A 20044-nucleotide genomic window follows, 5' to 3' on the forward strand; every position below is an offset into this window, starting at 1 on the left:
GGCCCCATTTCTGAAATGGGTTTGATTAAAAAGAATATCCTCGGCTCCCAGCAATCTAGGGTATTTATCCGAGTCATTTCCAAATGGTGTGTCATATTATTCAAACTAAAAGTTCTTCCCTAAATCAGAGAGTGACTCAAGTTCAACATTTTACTTCCTGACATTAGTAAGTGTAAGAGAAGCACGAGCTAATGAGGAGCCAAACTGTATACATTCGGTGCAGTGACAGTAATATTACAATAAAGTGCATGAAGTGAACAAAGCCAAAAAGCAGGGAATATAAACTAGCTACAGACACCTCTTCAGATAAATGAACCGGTAACTCTCCAAGTGAAACCCGTGGCAATCGTTGCTTTTAGAAGAAAATTACAAAACAGACACACACAACTAAGGTTTATACAGAATCTACCAAGCATGTCTTGCTTATAATATCCTTCATTTCAAGTAACCCTCAAGTTCCTTGGTGTCCATATCACTGAGGACGTATCATGGCCCTCACACACCAGTACCGCCGGGAAGTAGGCATAGCAGTTCCTCTTCTCCATCAGGAGGCTGAAACGATTTAGAATGGCCCCTCAGATCCTGAGGAACTTTTACAGCTGCTCCATCGAATACATCCTGACTGGCTGTATCACCTTCTGGTATCTATTTATCCTTCTACTGGTCACTATTACTCCTGTTTACATGTATATATTACCACTACTTTATTGCCATAAGTATTTACGTATTCCTGCTACCGGTCACATTTCAGCCCTGTTTACATGTATATCCGCCTATCATGCCTACCCTTACAGTCTTACGCACACACACACACACACACACACACACACACACACACACACACACACACACACACACACACACACACACACACACACACACACACACACACACACACACACACACACACACACACACACACACACACACACCACTTATGCTGCTGCCATACTGTTTAGTATTATTATTATTATTATTTATCATCCTTATTTATCATCCTTTATCATGTACATATCAACCTCAAATACTCCAGTATACCTGCACATTGTACATTTGGTATTGGCACGGACCCTGTATATAGCTGCCTCTCACATTTCTTATTATTTGTGTTTTCGTTACTATATATTTATTTATTTATTAGCTATGCTATTTTGATATTGCTTACTGCACTGTTGGGTGGGGCTTGCAAGTCAAGCATTTCACTGTACTTGTGCATTTGACAATACAACTTGAACTTGAACCTACTAAACTACAAGGCTAATGATCATTCTCTCTGTAGCTAACAGCGTTTCAGAAACAGAACATTACAGAAAGGTTGAAGACAAAGGTTCAAAATCCACACCCTCTAATAAAAGAGAAGCCGTATCCAAAGGCTTGAATTAAGTGCGAATGAAGATTTAATAAGCACTGGCAAAAAGAGCAGGCCAATACTATTGTGTACAGATTTGTACAAGCATCTTCGCATGAGGCATACAGTATAGCAGGGAAAGAAATGAAATAAGAAAGCATAGAATTGTGCATCCAACCAATCCATGACCTAAAAAAGATACCAACAGCACATTCACAACAAGCACGACCAGCTGCACTTGTAGACAAGCAGGCATGCGTACACACACACACACACACACACACACACACACACACACACACACACACACACACACACACACACACACACACACACACACATACACACACGAGGGGTCACCCAGAGAGGAGGATTGTGTTTACCTCAACATGGGCTGTTTGGGGTGAGCAGGCGGGTCACTGTCCTGGTGTTGAAGGGGCTTTTTGGTCACCTGCTTGTAAATGTTCCGGGCCATCACCCCCAGCCACAGCATGGTGGAGAGGGACGAGTAGTGTAACACCACGCCAACCTGCACCAGGGGACACAGACAGACATGGGTCACTCACTGTATCTATCTTCACATCATAGAAGGCTCGTCTTCACATTCTTCATGTCCCTCTCACTTCCACTTGTTCGCACCCAGTTGATTCACAGAGAGAGTTCTTTTCCCAGACACAACGAGCATGTCATCAATGTCACTTCAAGTGTCTTTCTAGAGATCCCAGCAGGAGCGGGAAGACTGACTTTTTAACTCATGCAAAATGGTGTGCACGCCTGCGTACTCGGGGACACACCCGCCATCAATACCGTTAGAGGACTCAGGACAGGTACCTTGAGCCGTCAACAATAAACAACAATAGGAATGTCAGTCACGTCTACAATGCTCTTTACAAAATGTGATGCTTGTTTTCCAAACAGACATTGTATTCCATCCATTGTTCTTATATTCATGACTTATGCTTGAATGGGAATTGATCTCACATTGTTTTGAGGCTTCATCAAGAGAAATAAAGACAGCTACGGGGAGAGAAAAAGAGTGAGAAAATAGGAAAGAGAGAGAGAGAAAACTTGAAATTCATTGTCTTTCTTTTCCCAATCACACTCCTCGGTTTGCTCAGCAGACCCAACACTAAGAGGCATCCAATCAAATAACTCGCTCCAGTCTGCTAGGCTTAACCAACTCTACAGGGACGAAAGGAGTCATACAGGAGTCAGACATGATACTGATTGGAAATAACCTTGAGGCTGGTTAATGGTGGAAGAAGCTCACAGTGAGTAGGTGGTGGTCTGTGATTCAATCATAGCTCTAACCCACCCACTTTGGACTGAAAAGAACGCTGGCTGAATGGACAAACAACCACTAAGGTAGGATGGAATGGAACCCGAGTAAAAACATTTCAGGGAGTGAGTCTTATTGCCACACACTGAACCAGTCTTTGACCTCAAGAAGATATGAACAGCACATTCACAAGAGAGTGACAGTGGGTAGGGCTGGCACAATTACCGTATAACCGATGGTTATGGATGAAGACCGGCATGAAACTAAAATAACCGTCATAACTAAAAATTATTATTATTATTTTTTTTTTTCATCGAACGAACATCTGACTGAAGTGACCACAATGTAGCAACAGCACACATAGAAATAGAACGAATAGAACAGGCTTGGAACCTCTAACCCTTGCAATTTGACTGTTAAACCCACGGGTACACTAGCAACGGCTGCCTGATATTGTGATGCAATAATTTCCATGGTAATGTAGAATGCCATAAAAATGATGTTAACTGATGATGTTAGCTCTTGCAATAGAATGTCTTTTTTGTAATGTCAGTTGAGTTGAATCAACAAATCAGAGCACAAATTATACTGTTTGACGCGAGTGCTTATTATGATAAACTGTGATTTAAATAGATTTGTTTTGCATAAATATTTGTTTTTATATGTTGTGAATAAAGTGTGTAAATGTACTTCACACTTTCTTCTCCCCAATTGGTAGTTACAGTCTTGTCCCATCTCTGCAACTCCCGTGCGGACTCGGGTGAGGCGAAGGTTGAGAGCCATGCATCCTCCGAAACACGACCCCGCCAAGCCGCACTGCTTCTTGACACACTGCTCGCTTAACCCGGAAGCCAGCTACACCAATGTGTCGGAGGCGACCGAAGCCAGCATGCATGCACCCGGCCGCCACAAGGAGTCGCTAGAGTGCGATGGGACAAGGACATCCCAGCCGGCCAAAAGCTCCCCTAACCTGGATGACGCTGGGCCAATTGCACGTCGCCTCATGGGTCGCGGCCGGCTGCAACACAGCTCGGGATTGAACCCGGATCTGTAGTGATGCCTCTAGCACTGATCAGTGCCTTAGACTGCTGCGCCACTCGGGAGGCCCAAAACTAAAATAAACTTCAATAAACTTAAACCTCAGATTCTTAGGAACAATTTGATATGCAGCAATTGAGACTGCATTTAGAATCGCTGTTTTTAGCCAGTCCGCTAACGTAGTTGAGGGGGAGAGAGAGAAATGTTGCTTAGCGCCTGTCCCTCGTCTCTCACACACACACACACACACACACACACACACACACACACACACACACACACACACACACACACACACACACACACACACACACACACACACACACACACACACACAGAAGAGAGAAAGGAAGGAACGATGGAGAGTAGGGGGAGGGAAAGAGAGTAGTAGGCAGAGAGGGATGAGGAGAGATAGAAAGATGGGGGAGAATAGATTGGAGGGAATAAGAGGACCACTGGCTGATAAATGCCCTCAGCAAGCAATACCAGTCCACCCACCAACCCACCCACCCACAAACACACACGTAAAATTACAAATGCTCATTCTGTTTGTTTAATATTAATAGGCCTGTATTCTTCCCATGTTTAACACATATCTTAGTTGTCTAGATGGCTCCTTCTACCCCTCTTCTGACCAATTTAGTCTGTATAATGTAAGTATACACAAACACACACACACAGTAGTCGAAGTCTATGTGAGGGAGGGGCATAGCCGGTGCTTTCATAAACTGAATTACATTGATAATAAAGCCTAATTAGCCTACTCCTGTCGACACAGAACTAAATAAAATCAATCCAAATAGGCTACTACACCAGAAAGCATGATTTGGCCACACAAGACCATTACCTTCTGAAAAAATAAATAAGCTGTGGATTGTTTTAAATCGCATTGCCTACAGTCTGAAGGGCAGTCGAAGGAAAACATAGTTTGGAAAATTGCTATTGCTGTAAAGTGAAGACAATGAAAATACTGTAATCTGTCTTTTACCCACATAAAAAAAATAGTATGGTATAAATACTGTAGTATACACTGTAGTTTACTGCAGTATTTACAGTTAACTATAGTATAAATACTGTAGTATATACTATAGTATTTACTGTAGTGTTTTTGCTGACATTACTGCAGTGCTTACTATAGTGTTTTTGTTTTATTATCTTTGACCTAGAAGTAGAGGCTTTATCCTTGATGAAACCTACTGGAGAAATACTAACATAACACATTTTCCATAACCTGTAGGTATGTAGGTAGGTAGGACTGGGGTCTGAGCAGATAGTTTTCTATAACCTGTAGTTAACAAAATATATGGTCTATACTTGGCATGTAGATTTATCACTTATTAAGGATGGCACAAATTGGGATATGAGGGAGGGAAACGGGCAGGGTATATGCAAATTGAATACTGTAGTATTTACAATAGTTAAAGTGTAGTGTTTTTGCAGACATTACAGTGGTATTTCCTATAGTATTATATAGTTTACTACATGATTCTATAGTAAACTATAGTATTTTTTTCACATGGGATAGTTGTAACGTTCGTCTAATTCCTCCTCCTCGGATGAGGAGGAGCATGGATCGGACCAACACGCAGCGAGGTATGAAGACATGAATGAATTTATTAAACAAGACGAACACTGACACGAAATACACTTGAATAACTACAAAACAACAAAACGACGTAGACAGACCTGAACATGAGAACTTACAATAACACGAAGAACGCACGAACAGGAACAGACTAACCAAACGAATGAACAAACGAAACAGTCCCGCGTGGTGCAACGGACACAGACACAGGAACAATCACCCACAAACAAACAGTGAGAACAGCCTACCTTAATATGGTTCTCAATCAGAGGAAACGTCAAACACCTGCCTCTAATTGAGAACCATATCAGGCAACACATTAAACCCAACATAGAAACACATAACATAGAATGCCCACCCCAACTCACGCCCTGACCAACTAAACACATACAAAAACAACAGAAAACAGGTCAGGAACGTGACAGAACCCCCCCCCCCTCAAGGTGCGAACTCCGGGCGCACCCCTAAAACTCAAGGGGAGGGTCTGGGTGGGCATCTGTCCGCGGTGGCGGCTCCGGCGCAGGACGAGGGCACCACTCCACCATTGTCTTTGTCCCCCTCCTTAGCGTCCCTTGAGTGGCGACCCTCGCCCCCGACCATGGTCCAGGAACCTTCACCAAGGCCCCTCCTAAATATAGACAACTCAGGACAGAGAGGTAGCTCAGGACAGAGAGGTAGCTCAGGACAGAGGGGTAGCTCAGGACAGAGAGGTAGCTCCGGACAGAGGGGCAACTCCGGACAGAGAGGCAGCTCCGGACTAATGGCAGCTCCGGACTGAATGGCAGCTCCTGACTGGCCGGCGGCTCCGGCAGCTCCTGACTGGCCGGCGGCTCCGGCAGCTCCTGACTGGCCGGCGGCTCCGGCAGCTCCTGACTGGCTGGCGGCTCTGGCAGCTCCTGACTGACGGACGGCTCTAGCGGCTCCTGACTGACGAACGGCTCTGACGGCTCGGGACAGACGGGCGGCTCTAATGGCTCGGGACAGACGGATGGCTCAGATGGCGCTAGGCAGACGGATGGCTCAGATGGCGCTGGGCAGACGGATGGCTCAGATGGTGCTGGGCAGACGGATGGCTCAGATGGCGCTGGGCAGACGGATGGCTCAGATGGCGCTGGGCAGACGGATGGCTCAGATGGCGCTGGGCAGACGGATGGCTCAGATGGCGCTGGACAGATGGATGGCTCAGACGGCGCTGGGCAGGCAGGCAGCTCAGACGGCGCTGGGCAGACGAGCAGTGCAGGCGGCGTTGAGCAGACGAGCAGTGCAGGCGGCGTTGGGCAGACGGCCGACTCTGACCTGCTGAGGCGCACAGTAGGCCTGGTGCGTGGTGCCGGAACTGGTGGTACCGGACTGGAGACACGCACCTCAAGGCTAGTGCGGGGAGCAGGAACAGGGCACACTGGTTTCTCAAAGCGCACTATAGGCCTGGTGCGTGGTGCCGGAACTGGTGGTACCGGACTGAGGGCACGCACCTCAGGGCGAGTGCGGGGAGAAGGAACAGTGCGCACAGGGCTCTGGAGACGCACAGGAGGCTTGGTGCGTGGTGTCGGCACTGATGGTACTGGACTGGAGACACGCACCTCAAGGCTAGTGCGGGGAGCAGGAACAGGGCACACTGGTTTCTCAAAGCGCACTATAGGCCTGGTGCGTGGTGCCGGAACTGGTGGTACCGGACTGAGGGCACGCACCTCAGGGCGAGTGTGTGGAGGAGGAACAGGGCTCTGGAGACGTACTGGAGGTCTTGAGAGCAGGGCTGGCACCATCCGCCCTGGCTGGATCTTCACCCTAGACCGGCAGATGTGGGGAGCTGAGATGTTGCGCACCGGGCTAAGCACATGCACCGGGGACACCGTGCGCTCCACCGCATAACACGGTGCCTGCCCGGGACGACGCCCTCTCTCTCCACTGGAAGCACGGCTGGGAGAGCTGTAGCGGCGAGCTGGCAGAGGACGTGCAGGGCTAGGAAGGCGCACAGGAGGCCTGGTGCGTGAGGCTGGCACAGTCTTAACCAGACGGCTAGCACGCACCTCAGGACGAGTATGGAGAGCTGTTCCCGGTGACATCAACTCCCCGACACGTTCAGTCGGGCGGATGCCGTGCCTCATGCACCAAACCAGCACCTCTCTCATAACTCTCTCCTCCAATTTCCCCATTAACTCCTTCACTGTCTCTGCGTCGCTCACCTCCAATTCCGCCCTGACCGGCTCCTTACGGTAAGCAAGGGGAGTTGGCTCAAGTCTACTACTTGACCCAGCTCCACTCCCTTTTATCCCCCCCCCAAGAAATCTTTGGGTGAGCCTCTCGGGCTTCCAGCCGCTCTGCCTTGCTAGCGCCTCATAATGCCGCCTCTCCGCTTTCGCTGCCTCCAGCTCCTCTTTGGGGCGGCGACACTCCTCTGGCTCTGCCCAGGGTCCTTCTCCGTCTAGGATTTCCTCCCATGTCCATTCCTCCTTGTACCGCTGCTGCTGTCGCTGCTGCCCGTTACCCCGCTGCTTGATCCTTTGTTGGTGGGTGATTCTGTAATGTTCGTCTAATTCCTCCTCCTCGGATGAGGAGGAGCATGGATCGGACCAACACGCAGCGAGGTATGAAGACATGAATGAATGTATTAAACAAGACGAACACTGACACGAAATACACTTGAATAACTACAAAACAACAAAACGACGTAGACAGACCTGAACATGAGAACTTACAATAACACGAAGAACGCACGAACAGGAACAGACTAACCAAACGAATGAACAAACGAAACAGTCCCGTGTGGTGCAACGGACACAGACACAGGAACAATCACCCACAAACAAACAGTGAGAACAGACTACCTTAATATGGTTCTCAATCAGAGGAAACGTCAAACACCTGCCTCTAATTGAGAACCATATCAGGCAACACATTAAACCCAACATAGGAACACATAACATAGAATGCCCACCCCAACTCACGCCCTGACCAACTAAATACATACAAAAACAACAGAAAACAGGTCAGGAACGTGACAATAGTTATCAAATTTCTCAACTTAATTGAGCGAACAGTATCTTATTGGCACCAGCAGAGAACATCGGCCATATCCCCGGTGAGTGCGCACATTCACGCTTTATCACTAGCTAGGTTTCCATCCAATTGTTGACAGATTTCCATGCGAATATTCTAAAATCTGCAGAAAACATTTCCCCACCAGAGGTGTTCCCATCATATTGACTTGTTGTGGATAAAAGGCTGTGCTTGATGACGTAGCGCACATAAAAATAACTTTTGTGGTTACATTCCCATGTACCGAATAAAGAATTTAGTTAAGTGGGTTTCCATTGCATTTTATACTTTACTGATGGTTTTGTCACAAACAACTGGTGCGTTATATAGTGAAATCCTAGTAAAAAGTCCCTGTCTTAGGTCAGTTAGGATCAACACTGTATTTTAGGAATGTGAAATGTCAGAATAATAGTAGAGAGAACAATTTAATTTCCCAGTGGGCCCACATTCCCAGTGGGCCCAGTGGGTCAGAAGTTTACATACACTCAATTAGTATTTGGTAGAATTGCCTTTAAATTGTTTAACTTGGGTCAAACGTTTTGGGTACCCTTCCACAAGCTTCCCACAATAAGTTGGGTGAATTTTGGCCCATTCTTCCTGACAGAGCTGGGGTAACTAAGTCAGGTTTGTAGGCCTCCTTGCTCGCACACGCTTTTTCAGTTTTGCCCACAAATGTTCTATAGGATGGAGGTCAGGGCTTTGTGATGGCCACTCCAATACCTTGACTTTGTTGTCCTTAAGCAATTTTTCCACAACTTTGGAAGTATGCTTGGGGTCATTGTCCATTTGGAAGACCCATTTGCGACCAAGCTTTAACTTCCTGACTGATGTCTTGAGATGTTGCTTCAATATATCCACATAATTTTCCTGCCTCATGATGCCATCTATTTTGTGAAGTGCACCAGTCCCTCCTGCAGCAATGCACCCCCACAACATGATGCTGCCACCCCCGTGCTTCACGGTTGGGATGGTGTTCTTCGGCTTGCAAGCTTCCCCCTTTTTCCTCCAAACATAACAATGGTTATTATGGCCAAAATAGTTCTATTTTTGTTTCATCAGACCAGAGGACATTTCTCCAAAAAGTACAATCTTTGTCCCCATGTGCAGTTGCAAAGCGTAGTCTGGCTTTTTTATGGCGGTTTTGGAGCAGTGGCTTCTTCCTTGCTGAGTGGCCCTTCAGGTTGTGTCGATATAGGACTTGTTTTACTGTGGATATAGATACTCTTGTACCTGTTCCCTCCAGCATATTCACAAGGTCCTTTGCTGTTGTTCTGGGATTGATTTTCACTTTTCGCACCAAAGTACGTTCATCTCTAGGAGACAGAACGCCTATCCTTCCTGAGCGGTATGACGGGTGCGTGGTCCCATGGTGTTTATACTTGCGTACTATTGTTTGTACAGACGAACGTGGTACCTTCAGGTGTTTGGAAATTGCTCCCAAGGATGAACCAGACTTGTGGAGGTCTACAATTTTTGATTTTCTCATGATGTCAAGCAAAGAGGCACTGAGTTTGAAGGTAGGCCTTGAAATACATCCACAGGTACAGCTCCAATTGACTCAAATGATGTCAATTAACCTATCAGAAGCTTCTAAAGCCATGCCATAAATTTCTGAATTTTTCCCGAGCTGTTTAAAGGCACAGTCAACTTAATGTATGTAAACTTCTGACCCACTGGAATTGTGATACAGTGAATTATAAGTGAAATAATTATTTGAAAAAATGACTTGTGTCATGCACAAAGTAGACGTCATAACCGACTTGCCAAAACAATAGTTTCTTAACAATAAATTGGTGGAGTGGTTGAAAAACGAGTTTTAATGACTCCAACCTGAGTGTATGTAAACTTCCGACTTCAACTGTATATTATTATGGACAAAAGAGAGAGAGTATTTTTATTTGTCAAATGGCAGCCAAGCATCGATGATCATGTCACCAGAATAAGACCCTCGATATTTATTGGAAAGGAGCTTCAAGCTCATCCCTCATTGCACTTTCACCACCCTGTGAAGTTCATCATAACTTATTTATTTTGTAGCCTAATAAACGGCATGCTTTCCTGAGTCGTAGTGGGAAGACCACACAACCTGTCATCGAGTGACTCCTACTTCGATATGAAGGTTATTGTATAAATATTTGTGAACAGAGCGTTTACACCGCCATTTCTCACATAATTCATTTTACAGACACAAAAAGATCCCACCTTGTCTAGCGCATTTTGTTTTGTCGACATTTGGAAAGTTTACCGACACATTTGCTGTTTACATCAGGCCTATCGTGAATTTCATTTTTATGCAACATGTACTTTACTCACGTAAAAAGGTTGGAGGGAAACCTGTTTAGTCTTGGGTGACTGCCGCTTGAAAATGTATTTTTGGACTGTAATTTCCTCCTCCAGGTTAGATGGATGTCATATTGTATTTGTGTCTTCCCTTCTCGTAGACCTATTATATGGATCAGACAACGGTGCTTTTATTGATCTGTTTGTCAGTGTCAGCAGAGCAGACAGCCCTGTAAGTTGTGTCATATTAAAAAACGATTCTGCTAATGTCTCCAGTCATATAAAGTGTCGTAGAATTGCATGAAATGTACTTATAAAAAGGCCAAAAAATATTCCCGTGCAAACAAAGGAGAAGAAACGTGTCTGATATAGGCTATAAAACGTCACAATAGCGTTCGAATTGGCTGCTGGGGGGCAAGGAGACCCCCCCCAGGTTCGCTAAAACCATTGACAACTACGTGCTGTTTGGTTTGAATAACTATTTGGTTTTAATACCATCAAGTCTTGAAGAGCATAGTCAGAACTACACATGTCAGAGTATTCCACATATAGCTCTATCGTCGGAGTTTTACTGCAGTCAGTAAAACATCAATTGATCATAGGGCGGGGCGGTATTCCGTTTTTTACTATATACCGGTACTGACGCATGGACCGGTTTGGGTTTTTACTTTACCTTCTATAACGGTATTTCAATGTTTGGTTTGTTAAATGTGATACACAACTCCAGTGTGTGCAATGTCTGTTTTTATAGTTGACTCCATTGTCTTTCTCCCTTCTGTTACATGCCGCTTTCCACTCCAAGCCCTGGCCCCTGTCACTCAAGGAGAGAGCATTTGCTCACCCATAGAGTCAGGAACGCTTTCTTGCCATTCACTCTGCAGTCTGCATGGTCAGATAGATGCAACAAGATGTTGGTGACAACAATGCTGCTTTCCTCAAGCGTTCTATAATTACACTAGTAGTTTGTGTAGCTTACTGTCTGCAAACTATTGTCTGCTAGTTTGTCTTTTCTTAGCAAGTTGTGGCTAAAATAAATACTGTTAGCTGCTAATTGTACTCGCTATTTAGCTGGCTAGCTTTGGTTCCTACGCTGTCAATAATTCCTTCCTGGCTTATTCATTCGTTGTCATGTCAAACAACAATGTATTCAAGGTGCTGCTAGGTGTCGGTCATGACATTTTGTCAGTCGGGTTATTGTCATATAAAATAATGCAGGTCTCACGGTAATTGACTGTTAATTAACATAAACACGTTAAGCATCTCCAGGCCTCCATGCATACAAGCCGCTGATACGTGCGTCTACATTTAAAAAAGTTTAATAAATCTATTTAATATACACCATAACAATAAATCCATTATTTATTGTAGGCAGGTCATTATGATATGAGGAAAATGTATTTCAGAAGAACATATTATGAGTTGGCCTACTGTATGTTATCTGGCTATGCACTATGCCATAGGCTGTAGACATGTTTATTTAGCAGACAAAATATGTTTATAAATCCTTTGCGATTATTTTATATTATATGCTTTTATAGTAAAAATACTATAATTTAATTTAGCTGAATAAAATATAAATTATATTTTTCCCATTCCAGAGCGAGTGCGCACGCATGTGGCAATGTTAAGCTTAAAAGTAATCATTTGTAACAGGTCCTCTACACTAGATTTAGCATTATTTGGAAACTTTAGTTGTGAAGGATACAAACCTTAGTATGTCTTAGAAATCAAAAACATATATGGCCTGCATGATGCAACTAGCTATTGATGATTTAAGAAAGTCGCAAAAAAATCTTGCTCTCTGTTCCTTGCCTCATGATGCACAGGCCAGGGACAGTGACATCCATACACCCACAACGTTTTTAAAGATTGTAGTTATGTTATGTGGTTTTGCTTGTAAATACTTTTTACATGAGACTATTCTCAATTTAATCTTGTCTTTACTAATATGTAAAATTAGTTTTGATTTACAATGGCCCATTATCAACTGGGCAGAAAGAGGGGCAGGGGGGAAAAGACCTGCCTGTTACGCTCGTTGGTGGAATGAGTGAACCAAGGTGCAGCGTGGTAGGCGTACATCTTCCTTTATTCAATGAACACCAAAAAACAAAAAAAAACAAACGAAACGTAAGGTTTAGTAGGGCTAAACAGCACAGTACCAAAACAAGATCCCACAAACTACAGGTGGAAAAAAGCTGCCTAAGTATGATCCCCAATCAGAGACAACGATAGACAGCTGCCTCAGATTGGGAACCATATCCGGCGAACAAAGAAATAGAAAACATAGATTGCCCACCCTAGTCACACCCTGACCTAACCAAATAGAGAATTAAAAGGATCGCTAAGGTCAGGGCGTGACACTGCCATCCGTATGCAATCGAATAACTGATGGAGGCCACTTTCCCGCTTGTTCGTTTTCGTACTCATGACTGTAGGGTGACCACATTTTTAAAAAAAATGGATGGCGAGCGTTGCTGCACAGCTATTTTCAGGTCTCTCCAGAGACGTTCAATCGGGTTCAAGTCCGGGCTCTGGCTGGGCCACTCAAGGACATTCAGAAACTTGTCCCGAAGTCACTCCTGCGTTGTCTTGGCTGTGTGCTTAGAGTCGTGGTCCTGTTGGAAGGTGAACCTTCGCCCCTGTCTGAGGTCCTGCGCTCTGCAGCAGGTTTTCATCAAGGATATCTCTGTACTTTGCCCCGTTCATCTTTGCCTCGAACCTGTCTAGTCTCCCAGTCCCTGCCGCTAAAAAATATCCCCACAGCATGATGCTGCCACCACCATGCTTCACCGTAGACATGGTGCCAGGTTTACATACTTGACGCTTGGCATTCAGGCCAAAGAGTTCAATCTTGGCTTCATCAGACCAGAGAATCTTGTTTCTCATGGTCTGAGAGTCTTCAGGAGCCTTTTGGCACACCTGATTGGTGGAGTGCTGCAGAGATGGTTGTCCTTCTGGAAGGTTCTCCCATCTCCACAGAGGAACTCTAGAGCTCTGTCAGTGACCATCGGGTTCTTGGTCACCTTCCTGACCAAGACCCTTCTCCCCCAATTGTTCAGTTTGGCTGAGTGGCCAGCTCTAGGAAGAGTCTTGGTGGTTCCAAACGTCATCCATTTAAGAATGATGGAGGCCACTGTGTTTTTGGGGACCTTCGATGCTGCAGACATTTTTTGGTACCCTTCCCAGATCTGTGCCTCAACACAATCCTGTTTTGGAGCTCTACGGACAATTCCTTCGGCCTCATGGCTTGGTTTTTTGCTCTGTCATGTCAACTGTGGGACCTTATATAGACAGGGTGTGCCTTTCCAAATCATGTCCAATCAATTGCATTTACCACAGGTGGACTCCAATCAAGTTGTAGAAACATCTCAAGGATGATCAATGGAAACAGGATGCAGCTGAGCTCAATTTCGAGTCTCATAGCAAAGGGTCTGAATACTTGTGTAAATAAGGTATTAATTTATTTTATTTTATATTCTTCAAAGTAGCTACCCTTTGCCTTGATGACAGCTTTGCACACTCTAGGCATTTTCTCAACCAGCTTCACCTGGAATGCTTTTCCAACTATCTTGAAAGAGTTCCCACATATGCTGAGCACTTTTTGGCTGCTTTTCCTTCACTCAAAATCAAATCAAATGTTATTGGTCACAAACACATGTTTAGCAGATGTTAATACGAGTGTAGCGAAATGCTTGTGCTTTTAGTTCCAACATTGCAATAATATCTAACAAGTAATCTAATAATTACCCAACAACTACCTAATACACACAAATCTAAAGGGATGGAATAAGAATATGTACATATAAATACATGGATGAGTGATGGCCGAGCAGCATAGGCAAGGTGCAATAGATGGTATACAGTACAGTATATACATATGAGATGAGTAATGTAAGATGTTAACATTATTCAAGTGGCATTGTTTAAAGTGACTAAAGTGATCCATTTATTAAAGTGGCCAGTGATATGAGTCTATTTATTTATTTAACCTATATTTAATTGTGCATCTGTAAAAGTTTGTCAGGGTTTTAGGTGACAAGAGAAATTTCACTGTTGCGCCTTCTTCACCACACTGTCTGTGTGGGTGGACCATTTCAGTTTGTCTGTGATGTGTACGCCGATGAACTTTAAAAAACTTGCCAACTTCTCCACTACTGTTCCTTTGATGTGGATAGGGGGGTGCTCCCTCTGCTGTTTCCTGAAGTCCACGATCACCTCCTTTGTTTTGTTGACGTTGAGTGAGAGGTTGTTTTCCTGACACCACACTCTGAGTGCCCTCACCTCCTCCCTGTAGGCTGTCTCGTCGTTGTTGGTAATCAAGCCCACTACTGTTGTGTCGTCTGCAAACTTGATGATTGAGTTGGAGGCGTGCATGGCCACACAGTCATGGGTGAACAGGGAGTACAGGAGGGAGCTGAGCATGCACCCTTGTGGGGCCCCAGTGTTGAGGGTCAGCGAAGTGGAGATGTTGTTTCCTACCTTCACCACCTGGGGGCTGCCCGTCAGAAAGTCCAGGACACAATTGCACAGGGCGGGGTTGAGACCCAGGGCATCCAGCTTAATGATGAGTTTGGAGGGTAATATGGTGTTGAATGCTGAGCTGTAGTCAATGAACAGCATTATTACATAGGTATTCCTCTTGTCCAGATGGAATAGGGCAGTGTGCAGTGTGATGGCGATTGCATTGTCTGTGGACCTGTTGGGGCGGTATGCAAACTGAAGTGGGTAGGGTGGCAGGTAAGGTGGAGGTGATATGATCCTTGACTAGTCTCTCAAAGAACTTCATGATGACAGAAGTGAGTGCTACGGGGCAGTAGTCATTTAGTTTAGTTATCTTTGCCTTCTTGGGTACAGGAACAATGGTGGCCATCTTGAAGCATGTGGGGATAGCAGACTGGGATAGGGAGCGATTGAATATGTCCGTAAACACACCAGCCAGCCGGTCAGCGCATGGTCTGGGCCAGCAGCCTTGCAAGGGATAACACGTTTAAATGTCTTACTCACGTCGGCCACGGAGAAGGAGAGGGCGCAGTCCTTATTAGCGGGCCGCGATGGTGGCACTGTATTATCCTCAAAGCTGGCAAAGAAGGTGTTTGGTTTGTCTGGAAGTGAGACGTCGGTGTCCGTGACGTGCGGTCCAACTACCATCATCTAAAATTCCATGACCATCACAGCCCTAACAGTGGGAGGAGGAGACGCAGAGAGAGAGAGAAGAGAGAGAGGTATGGGGGAGAGAGAGATGGAGAGGGGCAGGGGATAGAATTGGTGGAAGGAGGTTGGTGGAGGAAGGGGATGTGCATTTTCTGTAAGTGCTGACTGAGACTTCCAGAGTCAGATCCAGGGCTCCTTGAAGTTTGCCTGTCAGAGGAGGTGGTGAGTAGCAGTTCCCGTGTGGGAAGTGGATCCCTGCTGGACCTGAGAGGGATCTATCCACAAGTGGGGCAGAGGGTGGAGGGATGGAGGAGGGTGGTGGGGTGTGTGTGATCACACATATCCTTCCAGCCAGCTCCTCCAGTGAACGACCATGTAATCATCCCAGACACTGCCACCACTGCTGGGAACAGGGGAACAGCCTCAAACCCACCGGGATGAGAGGAGGGGTGGACCAAAATAATCAAACTGGACCCAAAGAATCGACTTCGGCTGTTACCCATTAAAAATGCAGTGTTTCTACATTAGGCAACATGATTAAATCAGAAAAATAGCCAGTGGTGAGGAGCACCAGAGGCATGTGCAGAATAAACACCTGCTGTGGTGATTACATTGAGAGATGGGTAATATTTACATGTGTGTGAGAAGCATGGAGATTTGATCGATTGCAGCAGTTTCTTCACAGGCATCTCTCAAGCGGTGGCATCTCGGCAAGATGGCTGCTCATAAACGTGTTGCTAATGCGTCCACGTAGACAGCGAATCTGACGGGAAATATGCTAATTGTGCCATAATAGTGCTCCATTACACGGCGGGGGAACAGGTGGGTCAATACGGGGGCCCCCGCGTTTCATGCCATTACACCGGCCGAAACATGTCATTGGTAGTTGTCGACACTCGCTTGGCGGGCGTGACACGAACCAGAGGCTCCTAGCCTAGCTAGCTGTCTCTCTGTGAAGCCAAGCCTCCCGACAGGCAGCCAAAGCACGCCAGGCACTGTTGGCTTCAATAAGATAAAGTGAGCTACAGTGATCTGTGCAGATCCATATTGAGGTGGACTCATTATGTTTTAGAACGAGACGATGTCTAAACTTCTTGTGGCGGGGTGGAAAGGCAGCAGCCTCAGCAGTGTCCCAAGTGACTCTGCCTGGTTCTGACGAGAGAAGAAGAGCCTTGTTGATATAAATAGAGGATGAGTTGGAAGCCTTTGAAACCTCAACTGAAAGGTAGAAAGAAAGAAAGAAAGAAAAAACATAAATCTCTCGCCAGCTAAATGCCCACATGCTGAGGAGAGATATTCTCTCTCGGCTGACATGTTCCAATTGATGTATCAAATCAATCCTCTTTAAAACCTACAGTATCATCTAGATATCAAACTCCCAAAACTTAACAATGTGTCTGGTCGTCTTACTCCTTATTTTGTCAAGACACGATTGAGTCTTTCGCTAACCCTGACATTTTAACACCAACCATTATATCCATCTACCTATTATCGTCCTATCAATCTTCCCAAAACCACAATATGCATGCATACTGTGGTTCTTAAGACTTCAGCATCAGTTAAGCCAACGATTGATGGAGAGGTTAGCATCTCTAGATGTATTTAAAAGCTGAAACATCTCTTACCTGGTGTCTCCAATGAGCTGCTTTATCTAAGTAAGGACTCAAGGACACCCCTCATGTCCCAATTAGCCAACCCAACGTTATCCTGCCCTTGCTGCCTCCACGCTCTCCTCTAAAAACAGTATCTATGGCAGGATCCTCTCACAGTGACAAATCTCCCATGATCTCTTCCGTTTTAGAACGTCTCAGAGCCAAGCGTTATTGCACCCAGCAGGAGAGAAAGCACTCCAGTTAGCTAACCTACACAGGCATACAGGCCCCGCAGCGCTTGCTGATGCCTGTGTCTCTCTCTCTATCACCCTTTCGTTCTCCCTCACTATTTTATCTCTCTCTCTCTTGCCCTCTCTCTGTCTTTCTCTCTCTCGCTCACAGTCTCAGGCTAAGAGATGGAGGTGCCAGCCACAGAGGCAGGCAGAGTCAACCGGTAGCCGACAGCAGTAACGGCAGCCATACTCCTACTCCCCTGAGACGACGGCAAAACAAAACCCTCATTAGGACAACAAACTGCTAGGTACAAAGCCCCTGGTGGCCGGGGGCGGGAAACCTGGAGGGACAGGCAACATCACAGCATAGGTACGGCCAACCAGGAAGACAGCTAGCTAGCTGTAGCATTCATGTGTGTACCGTAGTGGTTGGGTATTAAGCTGTGTGGACTGTATTGTCTCACACCGTGTGTTGGGAGTCGTGCCGAAGCCTTGGTGGAGCCTATTCATCAGAGCATCAAAGAAGGACAATAGAGAGAGAGAGAGCAAGCGAGAGAGAGAGAGCAAGCGAGAGAGAGAGAGCAAGCGAGAGAGAGAGAGCAAGCGAGAGAGAGAGAGAGAGAGAGAGAGAGAGAGAGAGAGAGAGAGAGAGAGAGAGAGAGAGAGAGAGAGAGAGAGAGAGAGAGAGAGGAGGAGAGCTAGGAGTACTACACAGTGCACACAGAGCATCACAACCACCGCCACAGCGCACCTCAATAGACATTCATAATCAATTCCCCTGGAGAGCTTTGAGAGGGCAGGAATGAAAAGGCAGTGCACTTACTGCTTGACAGATGATGGGGTATTTGATTCGATTGATGCCTCCGGCAAACACAGTGAAGGTCAGAGCTGTGTGGAAACAGAAGTTGAGGAGCATGTGCCATCCCTTCCGACTGATGCGGATTGTGCTGCCAAAAGAAGAGAAACCCACACCGAATAAGCAGTCAGTCAAGTAAATATGAATGGTACAGAATATCAGGGGAATGGATTAAACATTGACGCAGAGGACGTTGAAGTTGTGAGCGTTTAAAAAAAGACCCGGTTCGTCATTCAGATCATTTACTAGGATACAAGGGGGTTGAGGTGGAAATCTGGTGGAATGCAATTGCATCGTTTGCAAATGAAATGTTGTAAATAACAATCGACATATCCCCTTTGATTCAATTAATGTACCGACTTCAAAGCCCAGCCATGTCATACAATTCATCGTTCAGATCAGGGATGAAGAGACAATAGGGGGATGAGAAATAAGGAGATGAAAGTCCGGTCAATTGAGTCCGCTCAATTGTATAAAAATAAAAAAACTGATTGATTCCAGTAGACTGAGTCAATTGACATGCAACACAATAGAACCCCATATTGTGAAATAGGAAATTAACTAGTGTTTTGCACCCTTGGGCATGGCCCTTAACCTATATTGCTACTCCTTGTCCAGCTGTTGGAAAAAACCCTAAGGCTATATGGATCAGCCAATCCAGACGCAGTATCCAGGGTAAATAAACTAGATAGAAACAAACAACATAAACAATTATCCTGACATCTATCCAGTATCCTAAATCAGCATTATCCTCATCATGTTCACCAGTGTGATTATAAATCAGGGGGGAAAAGTGTACAGGAAAGAACCTCTGTTGTTTGTGAGAAACAAACTTGCAGAGAGGGAGCAAGAGAGACCAGAGAGTGAGATAACAGAGAGAGAGAGAGAGAAAGCGAGAGAGAGAGAGGCCAGGGAGAGAGAGAATGAGTGAGAACGAGTGAAAACAAGCAAGAACAAGAGTGAGATAGGCAGATAGACTGAGAGAGAGATATATATTTAAAAAAGTGAGAAATAATGAGATAACGAATGAGAGAGAGAGAGAGAGAGAGAGAGAGAGAGAGAGAGAGAGAGAGAGAGAGAGAGAGAAAGCAGCAATAACCTACGAGGCGTGTCTGAGTGTTATGTGCCAGAGAGGAGAGGAAGAGCTGCTGTTCAGGTGCTGAACTCTACCCAGGAGGCTCCAGAAGAGGCCCATAAATCACTGCAGCCTCTACCTGCCTCCCAGTGTTTTTCATGGGCTTGGCTATGGGCTTTCACTGCTTCAAGTGCATTAACCTGGCACCCCTCCACTTCATCGTTTCCCAGAGAAAGCATGTGGCTAAACTGACCTCCTGCTTGTTCTCCTTGGCCGAAGGGGAAGGAATGTTCTGAAGGGTGAACTTGGAGTCCGAATGGAATGGGACCTTGATAATAGGCTCACCAGCATCGCTATTCAGTATAAACACTCCCTTTGCTTGAAATACACTAACGTTCTGAAAATCAGTGAAGCGGTGAAATTACTTCTACATGTATGGCAAAACTGACCCCTCACTTGTTCTCCTTGGCCAAGAGGGAGGGAATGTTTTGAAGGGTGAATTTAGCCCCAGTGGAATTAGCACTTGTGTGAGCTCACCAGCATCACTATTCAGTGATGCTACATTACACAC

At 45.5% G+C, this 20044-nt stretch overlaps 1 protein-coding gene across 1 annotated transcript in view; it reads right to left on the reverse strand.

Annotated features, from left to right (window-relative positions):
- The window catches only part of LOC120046488 (adhesion G protein-coupled receptor A3-like), a 321556-nt gene that overhangs the window by 33112 nt on the left and 268400 nt on the right, over window positions 1–20044 (reverse strand). The window contains exons 16-17 of the mRNA XM_038991766.1: window positions 18366–18489; window positions 1732–1877 (exon numbers count right to left, since the gene is read on the reverse strand). Coding sequence (XP_038847694.1) covers window positions 1732–1877; window positions 18366–18489 — 270 coding nt within the window. The remainder of the gene's footprint in view (window positions 1–1731; window positions 1878–18365; window positions 18490–20044) is intronic.

The sequence above is a fragment of the Salvelinus namaycush genome, chromosome 4, assembly GCF_016432855.1.
Source record: "Salvelinus namaycush isolate Seneca chromosome 4, SaNama_1.0, whole genome shotgun sequence".
Lineage (NCBI taxonomy): Eukaryota > Metazoa > Chordata > Actinopteri > Salmoniformes > Salmonidae > Salvelinus > Salvelinus namaycush.